Genomic DNA, 24,800 nt, shown 5'->3' on the forward strand with positions numbered 1-24,800 from the left:
TGAGGAAATATGCATCACATTCGAACAGACGTAGAACCGCACAAGTGCATGCACACTGCAGGCACACACCCACCCACACACAGACACACACACACGCGCTCGCACAGTATGCAGATGGAACACTGATGTGACATTTACCTTCATCGGTTATCAACATCTTGACATTAGTACATCAAACCTGCTGTTTCATAATGAGCTTCAGTCGCCGTCCGGCTAACGAATGATTCTGACACTTCTTGTCATTCCCTCCTGTCAGAGAAAGGTCAGTGGCAAAGTCAGTGGGGTTGAGACCCATGCTTATACATGGATGGACTACAAGATTAAACTGAACAAAGCTGACATGTTGAAATTGCAATAGCGAATGAAGGGCACGGAACCGCAGCTCTATGACAGAGTCAGAGTCAAGTTAGAGAGGGGTCGTGATCGGATCTTTAATGGGTATTAAAGAAGTCATATTTTTAAAAAGCTGATTAATACAGATACATGTGAGACTGAGGTTCAGTAATAATACTGTTATGGCCAGGTTTGTTTTTCTAATGTTGTTTGGATTCTCTCTTTATTGTTTTTCATGCACAAGATGTCCGTCCAGTGTGTTTTCCTGCACACTCTTTTTCTGTTCCTCTGTTAAAGTGGCCCGGTGATGAGAGGGTCTCTCTGTGTGGAGCCCGCACGTTCTCCCCGTGGCTGTGTCAGTTTTCTCTGGGTACTCCCACTTCCTGCCACAGTCCTTAATTTTTGCACAAAATTGTCCATAGGTGTGAATGGTTGTTTGTGTGTGTGTGTGTGTGTGTGTGTGTGTGTGTGTGTGTGTGTGAGAGGTACACTGGCGACCTGTCCATGGTGTGTACTCCACCTCTCACCCAGTGTCAGCTTGGCCAGACATAAATTCATACTAATGTTCCATTGAATCGTTGCTGCTTCTCATAGTTTTCTATATGAAAAACTTTCAATGTAGTATTACGGTATAGTAAAGATATTAGATGTAGGTACGGGGGGATTTATGAAAAAGATTTATGAAAAGTGAGTTCAAATACACTGTGTAAAGTCCAAACCAATGAGGAAATGAACGTGTGGAACATTAAAACAAACATAGTCCTCAGTCATGATCCTAATATAAATAGACTACAGCTATAGATAGATAGATAGACAGAGAGATAGATAGGTATACATTAGTCATTACACACACACACACACACACACACACACACACACACACACACACATATAAAAGCAGTCTATTCAACGTGCTTTTTTTTAAACTACTCTCCTTTTTTCTCTGTGCACTTACGCACATGAGCGTCAGAATGAAATGTGGAGAACACACACGCACTAAGTTCAGTTTATTCCTCCGACTGTGTGTGTGTGTGTGTGTGAGTGTGTGTGTCTGTCCTCTAGATAAATGACTTAACCGACATTTTTTGAATCACCTCAGCCTGGCCCCTTCTCCCTGCTCCCCCCCACCCCTCTCTCTCTCTCTCCCTCTCCCTCTCTCTCCACGTCTCCTCGTGGCGCAAGGTATTCAACGCACGTTTTCCGTTCCGTTATTTTTTATATTTTTTTGGGGGGGGGGGGTAAACAACAATGAAGTGTGATATTTGAAAAAAATAAAACCGACGCAGCCACCGGGCTTGAACTGCGAGCCACCAATCATCTCCGGCGCGTGTTCCAAAAAAGAAGAAGCGGCGTTTGAATCCCTCCCTCTCTGCCCTCCTCCTCGCGCCCATTGGCTGCCGGGGGAGCAGCGACAATGTTTAATGCACCATGCGGTGTCCGGAGTTGAGTCAGTGAGAGGAAGCGCTCAATGTGCTCAGGGCCCGCGACACGCGCACAGAATACTGAGCAGCGACCTGTGCGTAACACAGCCGAGAGAATCCACCTTTTTGTCCGCGCGCTGACATCTGGACGGAGACTTGTGGCAGAATGCGGCTCTGACCATCACCTCCTCTTCCTCTTCCTCTTCCTCAGCAGCAGCTGTCTCTCTATATATCTGTGCGTGTGTGTGTCTGTGTGGACTTTGATTGAGGACGGAGCACAAGGACACAACGCCACTAAAGGGAACAGTCCCTCAGCGATGTTTGGCACCGGTTGGCTTTTAAACACTTTGGATCTTGCTGCACATCTGGATTTCCCCTCTTCTTCTTCATCTTCTTCTCCTTTTTCTTCTCATTCAGTATTTCTCCGAACACTTTTCCTTCCTGGAGAGCGGTGAGTCACTGCAGGCGCAGGGCGATCCGCTGCATCCTAATCACGCAGCGGAGAGGACTTCGGCTCATTGACATTACAGTCATACTTTTCTGGAGCACTTTTCTTTTTTTCTCCCTTCTTCTCATTTTCTCTCTGCGCCGCCTGCTCTGTAGCCTGCCTGTGGATTGCCCTCTCCTCTCTCTCCCTCTCTCTGCTCTGCACAGAGGAGGTGGGAACCTACATCGAAGTGTTCAGGGGATGAAACTCTCCCTGAACCCTCGCTGGAGCTGACTGTTTTTTTTTTGTCATTTTTTCCGAATCTGCTCTATTTTCTGGGACTATTACATCAGTTTCCATTTTTATCGGGGTAAGTTTAAATCATGTTCTTTTAATTCCAATCTCCCTGTTTATCTGTTGCGTGCTCTTTTTTTTTCTAAATTATTCGTATTTCTTTATTTCTCAACCATCCCTGTTCTCACGCGTGCAACAGCTTCCTCCGAGGAGACACGGGAGAGAATTACACGACCGTGCCGAGACGCTGGCAGCTCATTTCTCTATTTTTCTTTTTTAAGGCTCATTTGAAAAATCCGGATTATGCGGATTTGTTAATGCTTGTAAGAGGCTCATTTAATAGACACTTATTCAAATCGCCACCACAATGGGCCCCTCAGTTAAACGCCTGCCTTGTTACCATATTATTAAAGTTGTCGTATTACGGCGTCAGTCAGCGTTCCCCTGAAGGTGTGAATGGGCCATTGTCAGGTCAGGGTCAGGTCGTTGCATTGCACATTTGAGATAGAGGAAATAAAACAACTGCATTCTTGTGTTTACAATAATACATGTGGTGAATAAGCTTCAAGGGGAATCATTATTTCCCCATGTATCGGGGCTGCGCCTGGTGTCTTCCCAAGGTTAACTAATTGACAAGCTTCTCCCATAATTGTAGAGATGAATTACACATGAGCCCTGTTTCATTTTTGGCTCAGCGGTGGATCGGATATCTCCTCGGCACAATGGCTCGTGTGGCTTAGAGTTTTTATTTGGGTGACTAATTGACAGCTATGCGTTATCTAAACATTTATTTTTTTCTGTTTTCCTTTTTAGGTGCTATGAGCGATCACTGACAATGACTATTCTGTTCGGAGACTGGATCGCGATTACTGCTCAGATGAGTCTGGACGCTCAGCTGAATATAAATTAGGTGTTCAGCACCACAGATTGCTCTAGGAGGCAGAGGAAGAGAGAGACAGGGCAAAGACAATCCACAAAGACAAATGCCAAGGTCTCGCACCATGAACAGAACTCTCTTCTTCATCCTGGATAACAGAAATACCAAATTTGAAGAAAATATCAACAGGTCAAAGGAAGCTTAAACACAGCACCTCTTAGCGTATCGCAGCTTTTAGGGATGTATCTTTCTGTTTTCTTTTTCCTCCTGTTATGGGCTCAAGCCCTGACATTGAAAAACTTGAATTACTCCGTCCCAGAGGAACAGGGTCCGGGGACAGTGATTGGGAACATTGCCAAAGATGCCAGACTCGGACTCGATCAGACTGGACCGGGTAAAAAATCCAACTTTCGGGTGCTGGAGAATTCAGCCCCGCATCTCATCGACGTGGACCCCCAAAGTGGACTGCTGTACACGAAGCAGCGCATCGACAGGGAAACATTGTGCAAGAGAAACCCCAAGTGCCAGCTGTCAATGGAGGTTTTTGCCAATGACAAAGAGATCTGCATGATCAAAATAGATATTCAGGACATTAATGACAACTCGCCCAATTTCCCCTCCGATCAGATTGATATTGACATTTCAGAAAATGCTGTGCCGGGGACGCGCTTTCCCTTGACCAGCGCGCATGATCCAGACGCAGGAGAAAATGGCCTGAAAACCTATCAAATAACCCGTGATGACTACAATCTTTTTTCCTTGGAGGTAAAAGCCCGCGGGGATGGGACAAAATTCCCAGAATTAGTTATTCAACGACCGTTGGACAGAGAAGAACGAAGCCATCACACCCTGATTTTGTCAGCCACCGATGGGGGGGAATATCCCAGATCAGGTACCATGCAGATAAATGTCAAAGTAATTGATTCAAATGATAACAGCCCCGTGTTTGATCTGCCCATGTATGTCGTGGAAATTCCTGAAAATTCTCCTCCTGGTAAAGTCCTAATCGATTTAAATGCCACGGATCCTGATGAGGGCAACAACGGACAAGTAGTCTATTCTTTTAGTGGCTATGCCCCCGAGAGGATCCGGGAGCTCTTCTCCATAGATTCCAGAACAGGGGTCATAAAGATTCAGGGTGAAATTGACTACGAGGAGAGCCCTGTTATCGAGATTGACATTCAGGCAAAGGATCTCGGTCCCAATCCAATCCCGGGCCATTGTAAAGTCACTGTTAAAGTGCTGGACAGGAATGATAACTGGCCATATATAGGCTTTGTGTCTGTGAGACAGGGAGCCATCAGCGAGGCAGCACCTCCGGCCACTGTCATCGCTCTGGTCCGTGTCACAGACAAGGACTCTGGCAGGAATGGGCAACTTCAATGCAGGGTGCTGGGTAACGTCCCTTTTAAACTGGAGGAGAACTATGATAACTTCTATACAGTGGTGACAGACAGACCCTTGGACAGAGAGATGCAGGATGAGTACAATGTCACCATTGTTGCCAAGGACAACGGCCTCCCTCCCTTAAACTCTACAAAATCCTTCACTGTAAAGATTCTGGACGAGAACGACAATGTCCCTCGCTTCACCAAGTCAGTGTACCTTCTTCAGATTCCTGAGAACAACATCCCTGGGGAGTACCTGGGCTCAGTTCTGGCACACGACCCAGACCTTGGCCAGAATGGCACCGTGTACTACAGCATACTCAACTCCAACGTGAGCGGGGGTGATGTCAACACGTATGTTAATGTGAATGCTGCAAATGGAGCCATCTACGCCGTGAGATCTTTTAACTACGAGCAGATCAAGTATTTTGACTTCAAGGTCCTCGCTAGAGATGCAGGATCTCCGCATCTGGAGAGTAACGCGACGGTGCGCATCAGCATTCTGGACGTCAATGACAACATCCCGGTCATTGTGCTGCCGTTGCTCCTGAACGACACAGCTGAGATCCACGTGCCGCGCAATGTCGGTGTTGGCTACATAGTCACCACAGTGAGGGCAGTGGATAACGACTACGGCGAGAGCGGGAGGCTCACCTATGAGATCTCGGATGGCAACGAGGAGCACCTCTTTGAGATCGACCCGGTCAATGGGGACGTGCGGACAGCCCACCCATTTTGGGATGACGTCAGCCCCATCGTGGAGCTGATCATCCGAGTGTCAGACCACGGCAAGCCGACCCTCACTGCCGCCGCCAGGCTCATCGTCAAGGCCTCCAACGGACGTCCTCCTGATGGACTGCCTCGCACAAAGGACAATCAGAACTGGGACATGTCCCTGCCTCTTATAGTAACTCTAAGTATTGTATCCATCATGCTCCTGGCGGCCATGGTGACCATAGCCATCAAGTGCAAGCGGGAAAACAAGGAGATCCGCACCTATAACTGCCGCATTGCCGAATACTCGCACCCTCAACTCGGAAAAGGCAAGAAGAAGAAGATTAACAAGAACGACATCATGCTGGTGCAGAGCGAGGTGGAGGAGCGGGATGCCATGAATGTGATGAACGTGGTAAGCAGCCCTTCCTTGGCCACCTCACCCATGTACTTTGACTACCAGACACGCCTGCCACTCAGCTCACCACGGTCAGAGGTCATGTACCTCAAGCCCACTGCCAATAACATCGGCGTGCCCCAAGGCCACGTGGGATGCCACACCAGCTTCACAGGCCCAGTCACCAGCACTACAGACACACCTACTAACCGCATGTCCATCATACAGGTAAGAGAAATTGCAGTGTTCTCCTTCACCGTTTTCACCGTCACAACCTTCACAAAGGTCCCATTTCCTATATCAACATTGCCCCCCCCCCCCCCCTCCCCCTTTTTTAATGAAAGAAAAAGAAGACAAGGACAGGCAGAGACAGAGAAGCCCAGGAGCACAGAGAGAAGTGAAGGAAGGGGAGGGGGGGGTGGGGGCGCATTAGAAGGATTAAACACTCATTCTGGTGCTATCACAGAACACAGCCAGTGACATCAACACAAATCAGTGGTGTTTGAAATATGTCACAACAGTCTCCTTTTTAAATCAGTTTTCCTGTGGAAATCTTTCATAGATCACTCAATCACTGTCATTTAATTCCCGTGGAAGAAAGAGCTTAGCCCTGCGGCAGTTCCATTTGATACCATCCAATTATCCCATGTTGCATGTTCTATTCCAATAACAAGTTTGTCTCTGAAAATCTACTTACCTGCATTTTGTATTTAAATACCTGTACATATTTATTGTTACAGCTACAATATCATATCATGACAGTTAACTTGGTCCAGACAGTGACACCTGCTTGTTTTGCTGTTCACCGTTTTTTTAACATCCCGTCAGTCGTCAGATATTCTACAGTCCTTTGTGGTTAATATGGGCTTTAATTCCTAGAGATTAGCAAAGTCTACTTATTTTCACGGCTACTTTATACGCTTTTATAAGAAGTACTTGGGTGTATAAGCCTCCAACGTGATAACTTCTCTGTGTCTTTGGCCTTAAGCTCATTAAAAGTCTGTCGTGTCAGACGAGGATTAAGGCCTGCTTAAGATGGTGGTACGGACACTGGGGACAATGGGCAGTGGAGGCAAAGGGGCCTCTTCTCCTGAAATTTACCAGTTGTTGACATATAAAGCAATTAATTTTCTTAATATTATTTGATAGAAGCAATAGTTTCTGTGAGTTTTATTGTTATTGCCTACTGCCAATGGCCTTTTGAGGATTCTTTCAGCGGTAGCTATTAGTTTCTCTAGCAAGCTCTGGGGTTTTCGATCCTTCTATTTGCGCTGGCTGTGAATGTGACGATGACTGTGATCGGATGTGATGTGTCCCACCGGGGAGGAAGGCCAATGTCTGTTGTTCCCACTCTCAGCCTCAGCCCTGTTTCTATTATGAGCCAGCTGCATAGGGCAAGGGTCAGCACAAAGACCGTTAAGGCTTCCTAATCAGAGGGACAGAGTAATTGCTGGTCCATTATGCAGACTGTTTCTCTGCTAATGTAGTGATGATGAATTAGACCGTGTGAGGCTGCTGCAAACCCATTTCGTGCATTTATTTACTCTCCCCCCCTTCAGACTGTCAAAGGGAAAACAAGCAGAAGCAGCTACAACACATTCCTTAGTGTCTTGTTTACAGAGGGTCCCCTCGACGCATCAGGCGTGCAGGGTGCTCTATTGTATTATTCAACAAAAACCTGTGTAGAGGAAGAAGGCCTGAGGCATTAAGTTTCTTCAGAAGCTGTACAGAGGCGTATCACTTTCCCCCCTCGCCTATGCCTCTGCCTTCTCCTCTCTGCATGTGTGTGGACAGTAAGTAACCTGAGTCGGAGGAGAGCAGCTATGGGAAAAATGTCAGGAAACAAAGACAGAATTCCCCTCCCATCGATCCCAAGGCCGCCCAGCCCATCTGTCACTACAGGTGCCACAGGGAGCGAGGTTGAATGGGAAAAATAAATAAAGAGATGGATAAATTCAGTTTCAGAAGAGTACCTTAGTGCTGCTGTCTTCATCTGTACCCGGTAGTGCTGCTGTAGCTGCCTGCAACTCCCAGTCTCTCTCCCCACTGCTGCTGGCCTCTAATGATGTTTTATAGCGGTACACCGGCAGACAGGGGAAGGGGAATAATATGAACATATCAGCCAAGCTCCGCTGGCCTTATCATTGTCACCACCGTGCCAGCACCCGGCCCAGTGGAGAGTTTCATTTCATTTGTAAAGAGAATTCCTGGGATAAGGAGATGGATGATACGTAATGATGCCTAATTCCGCTTAAGGCGTTGAAGGGAATTACTTAGTGTGGAATCAAGGTTAAAACCAATCTGCTGCAAAATTCCTCAATGCTCAGGAAGAAAGGATTTCAGTAATTCTCTCCAAAGAGTGAGCCCACTCTGCCTTGAATACATTTTAGGATTTTGTCCCACATTATGTTCAGCCTCAGCAGCTGTGCCACTGTGACTACGGCCCACTGACTGGTTCAGAAGTTCCTCTGGTGCTTTCTTCCTGCCTGTTTCAGGAGCTGTCCCCATTGTTAACAAACATCGAAAGACTCCTGTGTCATTACTTTTAAATTGGCTCCCTAATTAATCGTATTGATTTGTTTTGATAAGTTTTGAATGTTATAATTAGATTCACCATGAAACTCTAATTAAACAGAATCCTGTCTCGGTGAGACACCATCCGTGTTAATAAGATACATGAGGTACAGAGGCTTATTGGATTGTGAATGGCTATAAAAGCTGCCTTTAGGTGGCGGCATTCTGCCTTGTGTGGGGTGGCATTGAGATGTGGGTGTCAAGGAGAAAAGGGGGCACCTGTCTCTGCTGACTCGACATTGTCACTTGATGAGGAGAATCGTACGGCTCTAATGAAATATGTCTGGCATAAATATGTAACAAGCACATGGAACATAGGATATCTTTGTCAGGAGTCGCCTGCCTGACAGCATTTTGTTACAGCTGCTTTGAATGACAATTGGTGAATTTGCCACGAAAGCATTGAATCCATGATGAATTATTTAAAATTTGCTAGAAAACCTGGCAGATTCTGACGGATCATGTATGAATTTACAATAAACCAAGGTCTTTCTAAAAATGACTGGCAGCCATAAACCTATTGAGTAAATTCAAAGGATGCTGGGGGAAAAAAACAAACAGTTAAGAGGTGTGACTGTGATCATTCAGTGCGGCACACAATGAAGTTACTCCTTTGATCTCTTTAGGTTGTGGATATGCATGCCAACAATGTAGCTGGAGCAGATGTTGAAAATGGATGCTTCCAGGAATGGTCTTACTCTGCATAATTTAAGCATATTGTGTGGGTGTGTGTGTGTGTATTCGTGTGTGTGTGTGTTTGTGTGGGTGTAACGTCATTGTGTATTCCAGGCATGTGATTTAAGCCTTTAGCTGGCAGGCTCCGTGACAGAGCCCCTCTCTTTTTATGAGCGTGACAATCTTGCATTTGTCCGAACCTTGAAACACCCTTCCTCCAAACACATAGACACACACACACACACACACACACACACACACACACACAAACACCGCACAAATGCATATGTAACCCTGCTTGTGCTGTTTTTAAGGATTCTCCTGAAAAGTCTTATCAAAGCCTGTGCTGTGTATTATATTGAAATTGCTCCCACACTTGAGTGGCCACTGAGGCAATGAATAGAAAAGTGCTCTTTATTTCATTTCTCTCTCTCTCTCTCTTCATCTTTAGATAACTTCACTCTGGAGCTTTCTATAGAATGAGTTTGTAGTAAACCTGTATGTACTGGAGCTCCCTCGCTCACAGGACTGAGCAGCTCGGCAGCTCGATGCACAAACAGTCATCCATAGGAATGAGGGACAGTTCAAGAAGCCATTTGTAATTTATGTACTTGTGTCCCTCAGCTGAGTTCTTCTGGGCCACTAGGCCACATTTGTTTTATTTGAGCTTGCCAGTACATAAAAGAAATAAAATAATCAGCCCGCCTGAGGGCGTATCTTCATATTTCCTCAAATAAACCGGCTGCTACTGTACATAACACTACACGCTGAAATTCTGAATTATTAATAGGCAGTTTTATTTTTCTTCATCTCCCCCAAGCTCCTATGATAGATGCAACTGAGAGGAAGTGAAGTCAGACCACAGAATGTTGCTCCGGGGAACAGCACTAAATTATGTTATCTTTGTATAAGCAAAACATAGAAATTTAGTAATTGAATGTTTTCTTTTACTAGCTGCCATTACTCGTATTGTTGCCCTGGTACTTGTTTCAGCTTCTGTGAGAGCAGCAGTGCAGCACACAGCACAAAACAGCAGCTATATTTGCATCTTCTTTCATTAATAAATCATAACGTTTAACAAATCAGTGGAAAGCGGAAGATGTCACGACGAACATCAGAGGTCTCTGAACATGAGGGAGGAGGAGGACAGATGTGGGAAACAGAAATTGCTCATTTTCGGAAAGGGAACCTGGAAATGAACGCCCCAAATACTGATGATGTGTGCAGCACAGGGAAAAGTAGAAATTAGTGTCGGAATATCAACAGTTTAGTTGGCAAGGGAATTGAGAGTTAAATTTAAGAAAACAGGACTGAGGAAATCTGTTGTAGGAATAAGTTACACCACAAATATCATTGGCTGCTATTTCAGGTAAAAAAGGTTGTGCAGTCTTTGGCTGATTTCCTGATTCCTCGTCTGTCACATGTTCTTCAAAGTTTTGCATAGTTAATAGTTCATTTGCAGTATGGTGTTATAAGTACCCCCCCAAAAAAAGTTGTTCTAGATTGGAGGCAGCAGTGGAAGTCCATGTTTTATTTAGTGCAAGTTCTGAGAAGAATCCCTTTGTCACCTTGCTAAATAATTCAATATGATTGTAGGGCCCTGACTTTGCCCACAAGTCGAGGCAATTTCCTCCTGTAGTTAATAACAAAACGCAGATTTAGAACAAGTCATACATTGATCGATATAGGTGGAATACTGGAGTCAATAATGAATGTGTGCTCTTGTCTCATTGGTCGGCAACAAGAAATCTGTTCACCCAGCTGTTGTGCGTTCGTGTGGACACAGCTCGTAACTGTGCAGCACAACAAAGGAATTTAGTTTTGTGTGGAGAACAAGACAGGATGTGAGATCACAAGTTAACCTCTGTGAGGACCAGATTGGCCGGACACATTAAACCAATTTGTTTGGTTGAATAGGAGGCAGCCTATTGGAGATGACAGGCACACGATAATAGGACTGTGGATTGTTCACTTGTGTGTGTGTGTGTGTGTGCGAGCGAGCGAGCGATAAATGAGAAGTGGATTGTCAGGTCTCCTCTGCATAATTGTCTGACGCCGGAATATCTTGTCATTTTATCATGTCATTCTGATGAGAAGCAAGTGCCGTTGTTTGGCTTGGTTTACCTTCCGAAGACCGGGTAGCATTCTAAGTGGTTTCAGATCAATTCCTATCAGACTTCGTAATTACTTTTCAGCTTTATTATCATAAGGCACGGAGAGGGCGGCTTCTGTTGCTTTTTTTGTTGCCACTTTTGCTTATTGTGGCTTTTTTTTCTTGTGCGGCAGTGCGCCTTGTTTTCTTGACCTTGATGATACTGCGAGCTGTGCATATTTATATTACATTGCAAATACACAGATGGATCTAAGTGTGTTCTACCTGATGCTGCCATTTCATATCAACTACCTAAACACATGCTCTATGATAAAAATAGAAGATTCAGTGAGATTCTGTCAGTGTTGGCTCCCTGAAGACTCTGAAACATTTACTTGGCTTTGTGCTCAAACAACTCTGGCACAAGGAGCCGACCAAGCATCATCGCAGGTCACAAAAACAAACAAAACATAACCTTCACAGCGGAACAATCTGAGATTTGGCTGCCATGTGTCTCGGTGCGGGTGTATCTACGTGCACCTGTGCTACCACCCACTGTGCTCTGAAGCACCAGTCTTGCTGGTTCCCTCAGATTGAATTGGTTTCCCTGAAGGGGCCGCCTGCCCCCTGAGGGGCTCTTAGATCTCTCCTGGGGTCTTTAGACTTAACGTTTTGAGCGGCGGGGGCGGATGGGGTGGGGGGTCGGCCCTGCAGCAATAGTTTGGTATAAAGATGGTAGTGACCTCATAGTAATGTGCCCTGAGATCCGCCGCAACAGAAGGCTACATAGGCCTACATGGCTCGGTGATGTATTCTTTGAACTGCCAGCAGCTGGGTCTCCTTGCTTGTAAATCAAACACTTTCAAAGTCAAACAAAGTGGAACTCGCTCTGCTGTGCCGTGGCACCGGTCCAGCCCGAGAGAGCTTTTTATTTCTGCCGCATCTTCCTTCACTGTGCCCCCTAGGCATGTGCTGTAGCAACAACACGCAGCTCAAAGAATGAGTTATGTGACTCTTGTTCTCACCCTCTATCTCATTAGTATAAGAGAAATGATTTATCCCCCGCTTCCCCAAATCTCCCTCTCCTCGTCCTTGCCGGCAACAGTTCAGCACGTCCTCAGCTTCATCAGTAACGTGATTAATTGATTGGAGGGACATACCATGAATGCCACCTCGTTGTCTCTAGTTTCACCTAACTATTTGTCAGAACATGCAGCCTTAAAAACGGGCGTCTTCTCCCTTCTTCTTCAAACACCGGAGTAAATCACAATGCGCAGATCAGAAGTTTGCTTTGCAATTCTAGGAGTATTTTTCCTCTCAGCGAAATCCTGCCAGCGATGCTTTGCGATTGTTTGCGAGTCTGAGAAAGTCCGATACTCCTGGAGAGATCCCACCGTCTCCTCTGTTCCCGCGAACGCTGTATCTGTAGCACAGTTTGAAATCTGACTCCCTCGTCTAAAGCCCTGTGTGTGTGTGTGTCTGAGGGGAATTGACAGCCTCTGTGTTTTGCAGCGGCTGTTATGTTTGTGGCAACAGAGGCGAATGAGTCGGCACTCTCCGATGTTATTGCCCAAACAAAAGGCCCTCTAAGTGGTGGGCACACAAGATTTGTCGCCAAACGTTTAGCCGTGTCTGCTCTTCAGGGTAGCAGGGGCAACGCCGAGTGCTAATGGCATATTGAGAACGGTATATTTGGCTGGGCTCATCTTTTTCTATTGTTCCATACAGATGTACTCGATTGGCCCCTGACTGGCGTTTTTTGTCTCAGAGAGAAGTCGTGTCGGGGCCTTTCACATTCAGATCAATTGCTGGTTTGCTCCGTTTCTTATTGATCTTTGCTCTGTTTGGTCGTGAAACACTGCAATATATTATCCATCACTCCGACCATTGCTTAGTGTACGGATAAATATAAAGTGTAGTTCTCGCTCCCGCCTTTCCACACGTCCTCGACTCTTTCCCTGACTCTTGTTTTTTTGGATTCCCTCTCTTTCTCTCGGCTCTTGTCGTCTCAGATAAGCGTTGCAATTGCTCATGTTACTGAACGACCCAAGCCAAATTCATAATGATGAGATTATCTTGTCAACAGCGCAGAGTGTATATGTCTGCCGTATTGATCTGTGCACAGTCTTAATAAATGAAGCGCCGCGATGGAAGCGCGGGCTCAATGATAACTCCGAACAGATCTGGCTATTTATACACTCTCAACAGTGCGGAGATGATGAATGGAACGTGTGTATTCTGCCCTTCTCCCCTCTCTTATCCCTCGTCCCGCTGTCTCCTCTGCTCTCCTCTTCATCTCCATATTTCCAGATTGATGGGCTGAAACAGCCCCTCTCTCTCTCTCTGCGCAGCGCTGCACGCCGTCTGAAATGCGACCTCCTTGAGGTCACGTCGACATGCTGAGTCGTTGTACTCCCAGGTGGAGGGACATGGGTGCTGCTGTGGGAGAACCAATCAGCCAGACTACAGGGGAGGGGGGAGGGGAGAGGGGAGGGGAGAAAAAAAGGAAAATTACAAGCGCGATCGAGACTCCGGGCCTGTGTGTGTGTGTGTGTGTGTCTTTAACCGACTGAGGTTTTGAAAGGGAGTTTATCTGTGCATTTGAGGAGAAGGTCAGCGGGGTTTAGAGCTCGAGATTATGTGTGATTGTTTCTTCTGCGGGCGAGCTGATTAATGCTAAAGCTGGCCTGACAGATTCTTAATGCACCATAGACACACTTAAAAGAGACCGAGAGGAGCTGGCGTCCAACACTTTGACAACAGAGCATTATCTTAAAGCCTTTTCTGCACGGACAGTATCCTTCCTGTCATCCATTCCTCCTCTTCCCGGCCCCTCCTTCGCTCAGATACCTCATCGCCTCTCACCCGATACATATACAGTAGATAGGTCACCTTGAAATGAGACTATACATAGTCCATCTGCTCTCTCTCTCTCTCTCTCTCTTTATGTGTGTGTGTGCACGCATAGAGCAACAGTGAGGGAGAACCCAGGTGTGTGTATATGTTCTTGTGCTTGTATTGATATTAATGTGTGTGTGTGTGTGTGGGGGTTTGTGTGTTTTTATATCTGCGTCTGGCCTTGGCTCTGGGCTTTGGGGAAATATCTCAGATCTTTTCATCTACGGAACAGCTCTTCCTACATCAATTCAAACAGAATAAATTTCTCCTTTAATGTTTTTGTTCACGAGCTCCACGGCGCTTGTCTTTTTTTAACCCGCACACCAGACAACATTTTGCGGTTTGGTGTGTTTCAGCAAATAAATTAGAAAATGATTGTTTCTTCAGTTAAATTCGATGCATGAACTGGATAAGAGGGTTTAATAATATCATCTTCAGACAGTAGTTAACGTGTGTGCTTTTAGCCGCATGTAAACAAGTTGACTGTATTTCATTTATACACTCAAGGACTCAATACAGGGTGGAAATGGTGACATCCCAGTTGGTAAATGAGGATTATTCTTATTTCGATATCAACTCCACACTCTGAAGGAGACAGGCTTTGATTATGTTTTATTTATGAATGCACTTTTGTATTGCAGCAAATTTTGGTTATTTTCCTCCGTTCTCGGGTAACGTCTGCTTATTTGAATGAATCCCATCACTCGAAGAGGGAAAGTGTTGTAGCTTTAACTTTGTAAATACGCTTATTTGCTTTCGTGCTGAAAGTTGGATGAGAAGATTGTCGCCACTCTCCACCAATCTGGACCGACATCGGTGAGCTTAGCGTTCAGATAAGAAAACAGCTCGACTATTTGCATCTCTAAAGCCTCCAAATGAGTCTGTTAGATCTTTGTTTAACCATCATGTATAAACATAATCCATTTGATGCTACCTTTTAAAGGTGGTTGAACATACAGTACTTGCCTCATTACCTTCAAGCCGAACAAAGATAATTGGGATCTTAGTGTTGTGAGTCATAGCTAAATAACTGCCGCACTAGTCAAGTCCTTTATTTGGCAACGCTATGCCGCTAGCTCTCGTTGGATTGTTTGACGATACCTCGTGTCTGAAAAAACAACACCATGAGAAATCCTAAAGTAGCTGCAGATCTATTTGTGAAGTCCACCTTATTATAGTGGACTGAATATAGCCGGTACGATGGTTCAATGTCACGATCTCTCTGACTGGGGATGTTCTCAAGATCGATCGCCATATAAACCCATCACTTTATCATCATCCTTTGGTTCCAGTCTTCTTAACTAACTCACAGCAAGAAAGCGGACAAGCATATTACCCAGGCTGTCAGAAGTGTTGTGTATGGTTTCAGGTGTAGAGTGAGATAAACCCCTAACCTCTGGAACGGCTTTGGATCTTTTGGGCTGAGTTGGCTTTGGACTAATGAGGGTGAGACGAGGTCAGTGCTGACTCGAGACTTCAGTTAACGCCGAACCTGTTGTAACTATTGATTAGCAAGTACTGAATGATAAGAGACTTACTTTCCCAAGATCACACAGTGCCCTCTTTCTCCCCCCCCAGCCCCCCCTTACTTTAAGCTTATTCCCCCAAAGTTTCAAAGGCATAAAAGTTAAGTCCTCTCGCTTATTCCTTTTCACTAAGTTCACATATCGTCCTTAATAACCGCACGCGCTACCAGCTGCATGTCTACCCACACCACCTGGTTGAATGTGTCGTCACGAAGCGTCTCACAGAGAGAGTGAGGAGAGAAAACAACGCTGCTATTTCAGGAGAGCTGCCAAACTGCTGTGTTAGGGGGTTTTGTGTGAATAAATATATATATATATACACACACCAAAAGCCACATTTACCATTTGCTCCTGGGGCTAAAGTGCCACAGATGTGGATTGTGTTGATAGCGGTACAAAGATGCCGTCTTATGTTGCCTTCCTCTTCAGAGACTGAAACTGAGACTGAATTGGCTGCCAGCGTAGTTGAATCTTTAAAAGGTAATCCCAGTTATAACTGCACACGCACAAAGGTATGAGATGATGATTTCAAAATATAACAGCAATCTGAAAGAGTAGAAGGAGAGATGCAACTGTCAGATCAGACAACTTCTTTTTGGAAAGCAGAGATGGGGTCACAACCTGTTCTGGTCAGAGCCTCTTTGTCTAGAATGATGTGATTTAGAACTTTTTTCTCAAAATTTCATGTCTGGCTCCCATTTAATGATGCTTTTTTTTATTTTTCTCTGGTGAAGTGTAGATTGCCAAAGCAGGAACAGAATGCCTCATTATATTTCACTGCACAAAAAGGCAACTGCACCTTATAATGATGCCTCAGGAATAAGACGCATGATCTCAGACACCAGCTCACTCATGTATGTTTTATGTTGATACATATATGCATGTGTGCTGTGTGACACCGTGTTCCACCAGAGGAATTGCGTGTAGTAGGACTTGGGGCCTTTTTTGACATGAAAAGCAATTTGATTCAAGTGAAAAAATCAACTTTGTAGTTCACAAGTGTGTCACACGCTTCTCCTGGAGGATTAAAGAAGACTTTTTAAAACCACAGGGTCAGCCATTTTAATTCACTCCATTAGCATTTAGTTTGCAGCTTCTTATAGGAATTGTTCCCATACCTCCCTTATGAAACTAGAATTTGTTTTTTGTTATTTGAGTATCCCACTCGCTTGGTTAAAAAGTGATTCTAAAATTCACCTAACCCAAAGACAATGAGCCAAATTTGCCAAAGGTGCCAAATTTAAAATAGTTTTTCCAGTTTCAGAGCTTCCTTCATTACATTGTTTATATATAATACAAGGGTATTATATATACAGGTTCCTTGACCCGTATTGATCTCATACTACAGCTGCTTTGTAAAATGGGTCACATTCAATTGTGTTTCATTTAACGTCTGTTCATCGGAAAAAATAAACACATTGACAGTTTGCCATAGTGTGTGTTTCCGATGTGTCAGCTTTTTGTAATCTTTACCCAAGGGGAAGCTGGTCAACATCATAACTGTTCATGGGTCGTGTTATTTTTAGTTAGATAAGGATGATTCATGGAATAGGAGCTTAATAATCCTGTTAATAAATCAATTACATGCGTAGAAGTAAAAAAACAACAACAGATTATTGTATAGTTTGTGTTATTTGTGGTAAACAGATTATTCTGTATTACTTTATGCTCATTAAGATGAGTCTTCTGAGCCATTTTGTTTATCCAGGATTTAGTTTGGCCCAACATTCGATTTTTCATGCATCATAAAATTGGATGGACTGTAAAATCTCCAGTACCTGGGCGTGTGTGTCTGTGTATGTCTGTGTGTGTGCGCGCGTGAAAGTGAGGACTTTGAAAAGCAACTCCAGTGATGTGCACTATCTCTCAGGAGGATTCCATTTTATTATTTTCTACGCGAGTTGATCCTCGAGACGATAATGGCGGGGGCGTAAGAACCGAGTTTAAAAACACTTTGTTGACCGTCTCCCTCAGACTCCGGGTGTGTTTCTCTTATGGACTTAACTATTCATGCTCCTTTAAAGTAATTTACTCTTTGAGATTAAATGACAAACATTATTACGAAGGTTGGAGAGTACTTTAAAAAAAAACACACACACACTTATGGACTCTTTAAGACGGTTGCTCTTAAAGGCAAATGCAGTTGTCCGCCTCGTATATAATCACGCTCCCGTACTAATGTGACCAAAGTAGTCACTTGTTTGTTGCCTGCTTGAACTCCTCCTCAAATGAATATTAAAGTGGTCGTAACCACACAGTTTGAATGGAAGTGGCTTTGAAGTAGGGTTTTTGTCTCGTCCGTCTTTTCCTGAAGAGGAGACCACTCCGCCCCTCGCTCCGTCCTGTGCACCTTTCCTCTATCTCTTTCCACTGGCCTCCTAATAGGCATCTCTAATGACACTGTATGGTCAACCAAAATAATAGGCAATCAACGTGAGTGGTTGCATATTAATTATGAATATTGTGTTTTTGCTTGTGAGCAGGCGAATATGCAAGGGAGAGGTCATGTTGATTATACAACTGAATAGAAAAGCCTCCAAAGTGCTACTTAGCCCTTTTTAATGGAGGAAAAAAGCCTTATTCCTCATCGAATGAACACAGGGCACAAAAAACTAAAGTAGAAAGCAGTTGTATTATGAATTATGCCAGGCCGTGATTAACAAAATGAAAACTATTTAGCTGGATTAGAGGGTTCATAATAAACCAGCTATTTTACAAAAAGCTCCCATGGTAGCTCTGGTAAAAAAAAATAGTGGCAATATTTAAAGCCAGTGGAGGCACAGATTGGGTTGTCTTCGATTTTTTTGCTGAAGCCGAGTTTAGTACAATTATACTGGTAAGAGAAGAAATACTGATGTCTATAAGAGAGATACTTTAAATGACTGATCACTAGAGGCGAGACAAATAATCGATATATAACCCAATACAGTCTCCTGTGCTTCCCTGAGGTATTTCCCTCTTTGCCTGCAGACAGTTCCTCGAATTCTCCTCGGCTATCCCAAAATTCAGCTTCTCATCATGCCAGAAAAATGAGGCATGAAGGTTTATACCTTATTTCAAACAACCCCCGAGCTTTAAAAAGTCACGCGGAGTGTCAGCTCAACGTGACTTATGCCATCCTGGGACAACCATTGTGGTTTTGAGGCACACCAACACAGTTTATCCAGGTGAATCACTGCAGCAAATCATTCCCCACAAAACCCTCCTGCAAGGATGTGTTTGTCTGCCCAGCAAACAAACAGCAGTCAATACTGAAACCAGACTTAACACCTCATGGACACGGAGCAACAGGAGGGGGATGAATCCTGCATTTCAACATTATTCAGATAATGAGGGTTTTGTTGGGGGGTCAGGGTTTTGTATATGTTCAGCAAAAGTTGCAAAAACAAATCTCAGAATTTCTTTTCTTAATTTCTTTTGGGCCAACATTACGCCGGCTTTCAGCTCACAAACACTGCAGTCAAACTGTAACAACAGAAGGAAATGGTTTAGGATCTCCCACTGACACCAGCAGCCGAGGCCTTGCCGTTCAGATGAATAATCCAGCAGCCGAGGTATGAATGCTCCCTTACTGGAAATTCGCTGTACTGCAAAAAAAAACAAGTATTTTTTCTTTTCAGTCTGTCTGCACCAAAGATCAACCTGCATAACTTACCCACACTGCATCAACTACAGCGCGTCCCCAAAAATGCCACGTCAGCCGACAATCCAAACCTGCCTGCAAATGCGTAAGATAACTTTAAAGTCTCCTTTATGATTAGGTAGTGCCCAGAATCATTAGCGAGCAGTCCGTCTGAATGGATAAGACCTCAGTGTGGTTACTATCCGTCTGGTCTCCATTAACTGGCATCAGCAGCACTTTCTTACTTGTCTAAATTTCATTTGGACCAGACCTCTCCTAAATAATTTGGAAGATAGTGGAAGATGTTCCGAAGGCAGTAGCCTGTGATGGCTTTAAGTTCACTTAAGCCCGTGGATTGATTGGTATGTTATCTCCAGGAAGATGTATAGGAGCAGCTAATTAGATTTGATCACTTACAATTGCTCCTTAGCCACCAAGTAATCAATGCAGTCTAATTATTTTTTCGTTCCTGCGCCACTTTCTCTTTACCTTCTCTCACATCCTCTCACTTTGGCGTTTCTTTGCTGTTCGTCCTCCGTTTTTCATCTTTAATTCCCTCCTTTGCTGCATCCTCTCTTCCCCACAGGGTTTTCTTTCCTCTAACCTCAATATCTCTTCCGCTTTGGCTGTTCCTGCAGCTGCTTTGACAGTTTTCCAAGAGGAGTAAATTACAGTTCCCCTGGTGGTAACATCACACATATGCAGACATGCATAAACACACAAAACAGAGACATAGTTTCTTTAAAATAGAGAAAAACAACCTGCTGTCCCGATGTCTTTTGGCTTCCTGACAAGGTTATTGCGGAGTTGGAACCGCTCACACCTTCTGACAAGACGAAACGTGTGCATACGCTGGTACAGCAAGTGCTGTGTGTGTTTTTTGGAAGACAGTAGAGGACAAATGCATGTATCACACCTAGCCGGGCAGGTAGAGGGAGGGTGAGGTAGAGGGAGGGTGTGTACTCTGGTTCCAGTGAATAAAAGAGAGCTATCCAATGATGTGTGAAAGAGAAGCTGCAATTTGTCCTTGTTCGCCGCCCCCCCCCCACTATCGAAGATATCAAACACACACATGTACGCGCGCGCACACAGTCAAATACACACAAACACATAAACGAACGGTGCCCCAAAATGCACCAACAGGAGCTGAGAGTAGAATAGCTCTCCAATGTGCCCGTCCCATTTGTCTCAATCGGCCCGCTGTCTGCTCGGTCAGTCTTAGGGCCTCAAAGGGAATACAGAATGGAGTGCAGCTTTTTACACTTACTCAGCCTCACTGTACTCAGTATCCCTCTGACCTTTTGTGGCCTTGCTGTGTGCACTAGATACGAGGCATCCTTCAATACAGCTCAAGCACACGCATTCGCAATTCTCATTCACACAAAACGAGCCTCTGCTGAAAACCACGCAGAGTATGTTAACCCCCACAACATCTGGATTCATCTCGTATTCAATAGGTTCACGGACTCGTGTTTAAGGTCAATAAGCGAGTCGTGTTGTGAAAACCCTAAAGGCCAAATGCACAGATGCTGCAGTTTGGGTCGCTTCCTTTCACTTTAGTTTGGTTCAGTGAAGTTAATTTCAATTGTTTTATGGGGAAAAGGTCCACGAGGTGAAAATCAGAAGTCAACAAGTCGGCAACATGAAAAACACTCGATTCTTGCGTCGCTAAATGAATTGTATGTACTGTGGAGTGCAGTGTCTAATAATAATGATTATACAACTGCCGGATTTCTAGCTGGTATTTATCCCCCCCCCCCCCCCCCTACCGCCATCCTCCCAAATTATCCTGTATTCATTGTGGGCTGTGACTGTCTGAGCACAAAGCAGTTCATACAGGCCATTATCGATCCATTAATTGGAAAGTGGCCCATTGTAGTGAGAGGGCTGGGCAGTACACACAGACAGGAAGAGATGGAGGCTTAAGATCAGCCTGGACTCTAATTGGCAGGAAAGAGGTTTCTATGAAGTGGCATAATGTGCTTTTTATTGGCTTGTAGGAGGGGTGGGTGGTGTCGAGATGTAGAACACATGCCCGTTCAAGTGTGACATGCACCCCCCCCCCCCTCCCCTCCCCCCATCCCTTTTTGTCAAGATAAGACACAATGGGATTCAGTGGTTTATTTGAAATTAACTCACTATCAAAGTTGCACAGTGGCCCCCAGTTTTTAGATGATTAAATCAATGGTGAACTCTGGCAGCGGGCAGACAGGAAAATGCATTTTTGTAAGTGATTTATCACGAGGATGTCATTTTAGATGTACGTCGCGCAGCTGTGACACTCTGGAAAATTCGTTTTTCCCTCGACGTCCTTTCAACTGGATCAGATTGGGCGCCAACACCGCTGAGCTGATTGAAAGACATGTCCAAGGGTGAGTCCCTGGTCATAAACGTACTGAAGGGGGTGCATCAATATAAAGATTTCCATCTCCTCCCATCCATTTATTTTTTCGAAAAGACCCTAGTTGTTATCGTTTCAATGCCAAACCATTGCAAACACTCATTCCTCCGCCGCTCTGTGGTCAGATTCCAGCCTCTGATGTGGGTGTTTTTCTTTCCGAGCCTTGTGAAGGAGGCGGAGGCGCAGTAGAATGTTTAGGTAGAGAGAAAAGGCGCCGGCAAAACCATGGAACGTCAAAGCACCGAGGCGGCCTGTGTGACCTTCACACACCCGTTCTCAGACGGAGCCACCGCGGAGCACGGATGACATTGAAATACTGCATTGACTGTGAGTCAAGCTGTGCATGTGAAAAGACCCCGGCACAAGCGAGCATTACTCACCCAACATGACATTTTACTGCTCTCGATTCAGGAGCGAGAGCTGCGCACTACATAGGGAAATTATTTGTGTTTACTGTGATGAATACCGCTAACACAATATGAAAGCTATTCCTCCTGAAGGTGTTTGTTTCCCACCCTCTCTGCTTCTGTGTACCTGGGACTTTGAGCTTCTCCCGCAAAACGCATTCTTCTCTCTCTGCCTGTGTTCTTCATGAATTATGCCGGAATCACACGAATGCTTTCTGCTTCAACGCTCGATGACGGGCGCAGCCGTCATGACTACAGCCTTGATAGCTGGCGTTCTTCCTTAAGGGAAGAGAACCGTGACAATATGAACACATACCAGGTCAGCCTCTGCCTCTGCCTCCTCTTTCGCATTACCGGGATTTGATTGGCTGGCACCTGCCTTTGAGAACATCTCGATTGAACGAGAACGAACCGCGCATACGCTCGAGTCCAGCCTCACGGGGGCGGGGCGGATGCATTTAATGGTTTTTACATTAGTTGTTTTCATTATCGCTGAGGTTAACAGGCATTTCTATAAAAGCCAGGAAGCACGCTGGGATCTTTGTGGCCCCTTATCTCAATGGAGATGATTTAAAATCCCTCATACACTGTCCTTTGCTGTAATTAACGAGAGGGAGACAGACTGGGCGAGAGAGAGAGACGCGTCCAGCTCTTTCCAGTGCCAGTGTGATTGATCCAGTCTGCAGTGCACTGCTGCACAACACTGGGCTGCGGATTGTGGAGTGTTGATACAGTTTATGAAGAACCGGGGTTTGTACCAGTCTCCTGTTCTGCTGCGGTATTTGTCCTACATGCCACACTGTGTCTTAGCGTGTGTCTTCTGTGTGTGCATGTGTGCACAAGCGTGTGTGCGTGTGTGCTTTTTCTATCGATCCACAGAGCATGAAGCCCCCCCCCCACCCCCGTGTATGATCATGTAACCCAAAAGCAAACAGACCGCACGTAGAGCACACAGACGTCCCAGTTCCACACAAACAATCCCCCCCCCCTGCATGTGGTGATAGAAAACAGAACAGATTGGAAGCGGAAAACTTTATTTTGAATCTCTCTGCATCTCTGTGCAGTAATTTAGGTCACTGGATGTTAAGTCGACACTGGTAGTCATTGAGTACATGATGTCTAATTGGTCTGTTTTGTATGTTTGTATTCTCTTTCTCTTTCCTCTGCAATTAATCCCATGTCACGAGATCTTGTCTCACAGCAGGATTGGTTTCTGTCGAGCCGCACTACATCCCTGTTTTCTCTCTCTCTTCTCCACAGACGGACAATTTCCCCGCTGAGCCTAATTATATGGGCAGCAGACAACAGTTTGTTCAAAGGTAAGAGTTCGGATTTGTAACCGTCATCACATCTCAGACCTTTTTCTGTTCTCTTTCCTCCGGCAGTCCCAACGCAATACACCGACGTGTACTCATCTGACAAATAATCCTACTGAGTTGTGTCAGGCAGAAGAAGGGGCATCTACATTTAATTAGGTTTAAACCTGGACACTCACAGTATTGGCTATTCCCGTAAAATATCATCACACACACACCTGCCCTCTTCTTTTTCCCTCTCTTTAAAAAAGCAGAAAGAAGCACCGTGTCGTTCAGCTGTTTCCCTTTTTTTTTCTTGATGTCTCTAGTAGTTCAACGTTCAAAGACCCCGAGCGAGCGAGCCTCAGGGACAGCGGCCACGGGGACAGCGACCAGGCTGACAGCGACCAGGACACCAATAAGGGCTCCTGCTGTGACATGTCTGCAAAAGAAGCCCTCAAGCTGAAGGCCACTGGCGTGAAGCCGCCGCCTTTGGAACAAGGTGAGCCCTCATTGGACCGACGAGTGAAAGATGCAGCGCCGGCCGAAAAACACTCCAACGGCCATCAATCCGTTTTTTCTGTGCCGAAGTTGTTTGTATTAACGATTGGGCTCTTGACTTGCCTGAACGCTCACAATCACAATCTCAACTTATTCTTGGCTACTTTATTCTCCCCGTACTTTGTTCTCTAGACTTTTCTCATTTAATGTGTGTGAGTGAGTGTGTGTGTGTGTGTGTGTGAGGGTGTGAGTGAGTGTGCATTCTACACACGTCCTCAGTTTATCAAAGCAGACAAGCCCATTATGTTTTTATAAGCCCAACTACTTCAGCCTCTCCATTTAGTCCCCCTTCCCTGAGCAGCCGTCTCTGAAACTTTGATAATGGAACATGGAAAATGACTTAGTGAGCGGCAGGCCATGTAGCTTCACAGTGTGGTGATTAAATATGAATAATTATTCTAAGCGCTGTGGGCCGGGCAGATTACACATGACATGTGTTGAACAATAACTCCCCAGATATGGGTTGTTGCAGTCCTCCCTTTACCCCAGCCACCTCACATGATTAGTGCAAGGTCAGGGGAGGGGAGGAAGAGCCAGGATTGCACTGTACAGCCGGTCGGGAAGTAATGGGACGGGAGGTTTGGTGGATTTCTCCCCAGTGTGGGCCATTACCGCACAGGTAGTCCCAAAGAAATACAAATTCACTACCCCGAGATGTATGTATCTCACCGACTGCCTCCAGAAGTGAGGCGCTGTATACCAGACATGGATTCTTTGTAATGACGCCATTAATCCAGAGAACAGAAGGGCTGTTTTACTCTGTGCGGAAGGACAATGACAATTTGTTCAACGCTCTGTGCTCCAATACGCATGTCTGACTGGAAAGCATTTTTCCCCATCATTTTCACTGGTTTATAGTATATATAAAAAAAAAAGCTCCACACATTTGCAAGAAGAA

The 24,800-nt window shown here is 45.1% G+C and overlaps 1 protein-coding gene across 2 annotated transcripts in view; it reads left to right on the top strand.

The window, feature by feature from the left end:
• The first annotated feature begins 1,792 nt into the window (after window positions 1-1,792).
• The window catches only part of pcdh17 (protocadherin 17), a 55,575-nt gene continuing 32,567 nt past the window's right edge, over window positions 1,793-24,800 (top strand). Inside the window, exons 1-4 of one of the 2 annotated variants that reach the window (XM_053423142.1) lie at window positions 1,793-2,551; window positions 3,289-6,079; window positions 23,307-23,365; window positions 23,671-23,843. In XM_053423142.1, coding sequence (XP_053279117.1) covers window positions 3,593-6,079; window positions 23,307-23,365; window positions 23,671-23,843 — 2,719 coding nt within the window. In that variant the 5' untranslated portion in view covers window positions 1,793-2,551; window positions 3,289-3,592. The remainder of the gene's footprint in view (window positions 2,552-3,288; window positions 6,080-23,306; window positions 23,366-23,670; window positions 23,844-24,800) is intronic. The other variant, XM_053423149.1, reaches the window with a different exon arrangement.

This window comes from Pleuronectes platessa, chromosome 1, assembly GCF_947347685.1.
Source record: "Pleuronectes platessa chromosome 1, fPlePla1.1, whole genome shotgun sequence".
In the NCBI taxonomy this organism is placed as follows: Eukaryota; Metazoa; Chordata; class Actinopteri; order Pleuronectiformes; family Pleuronectidae; genus Pleuronectes; species Pleuronectes platessa.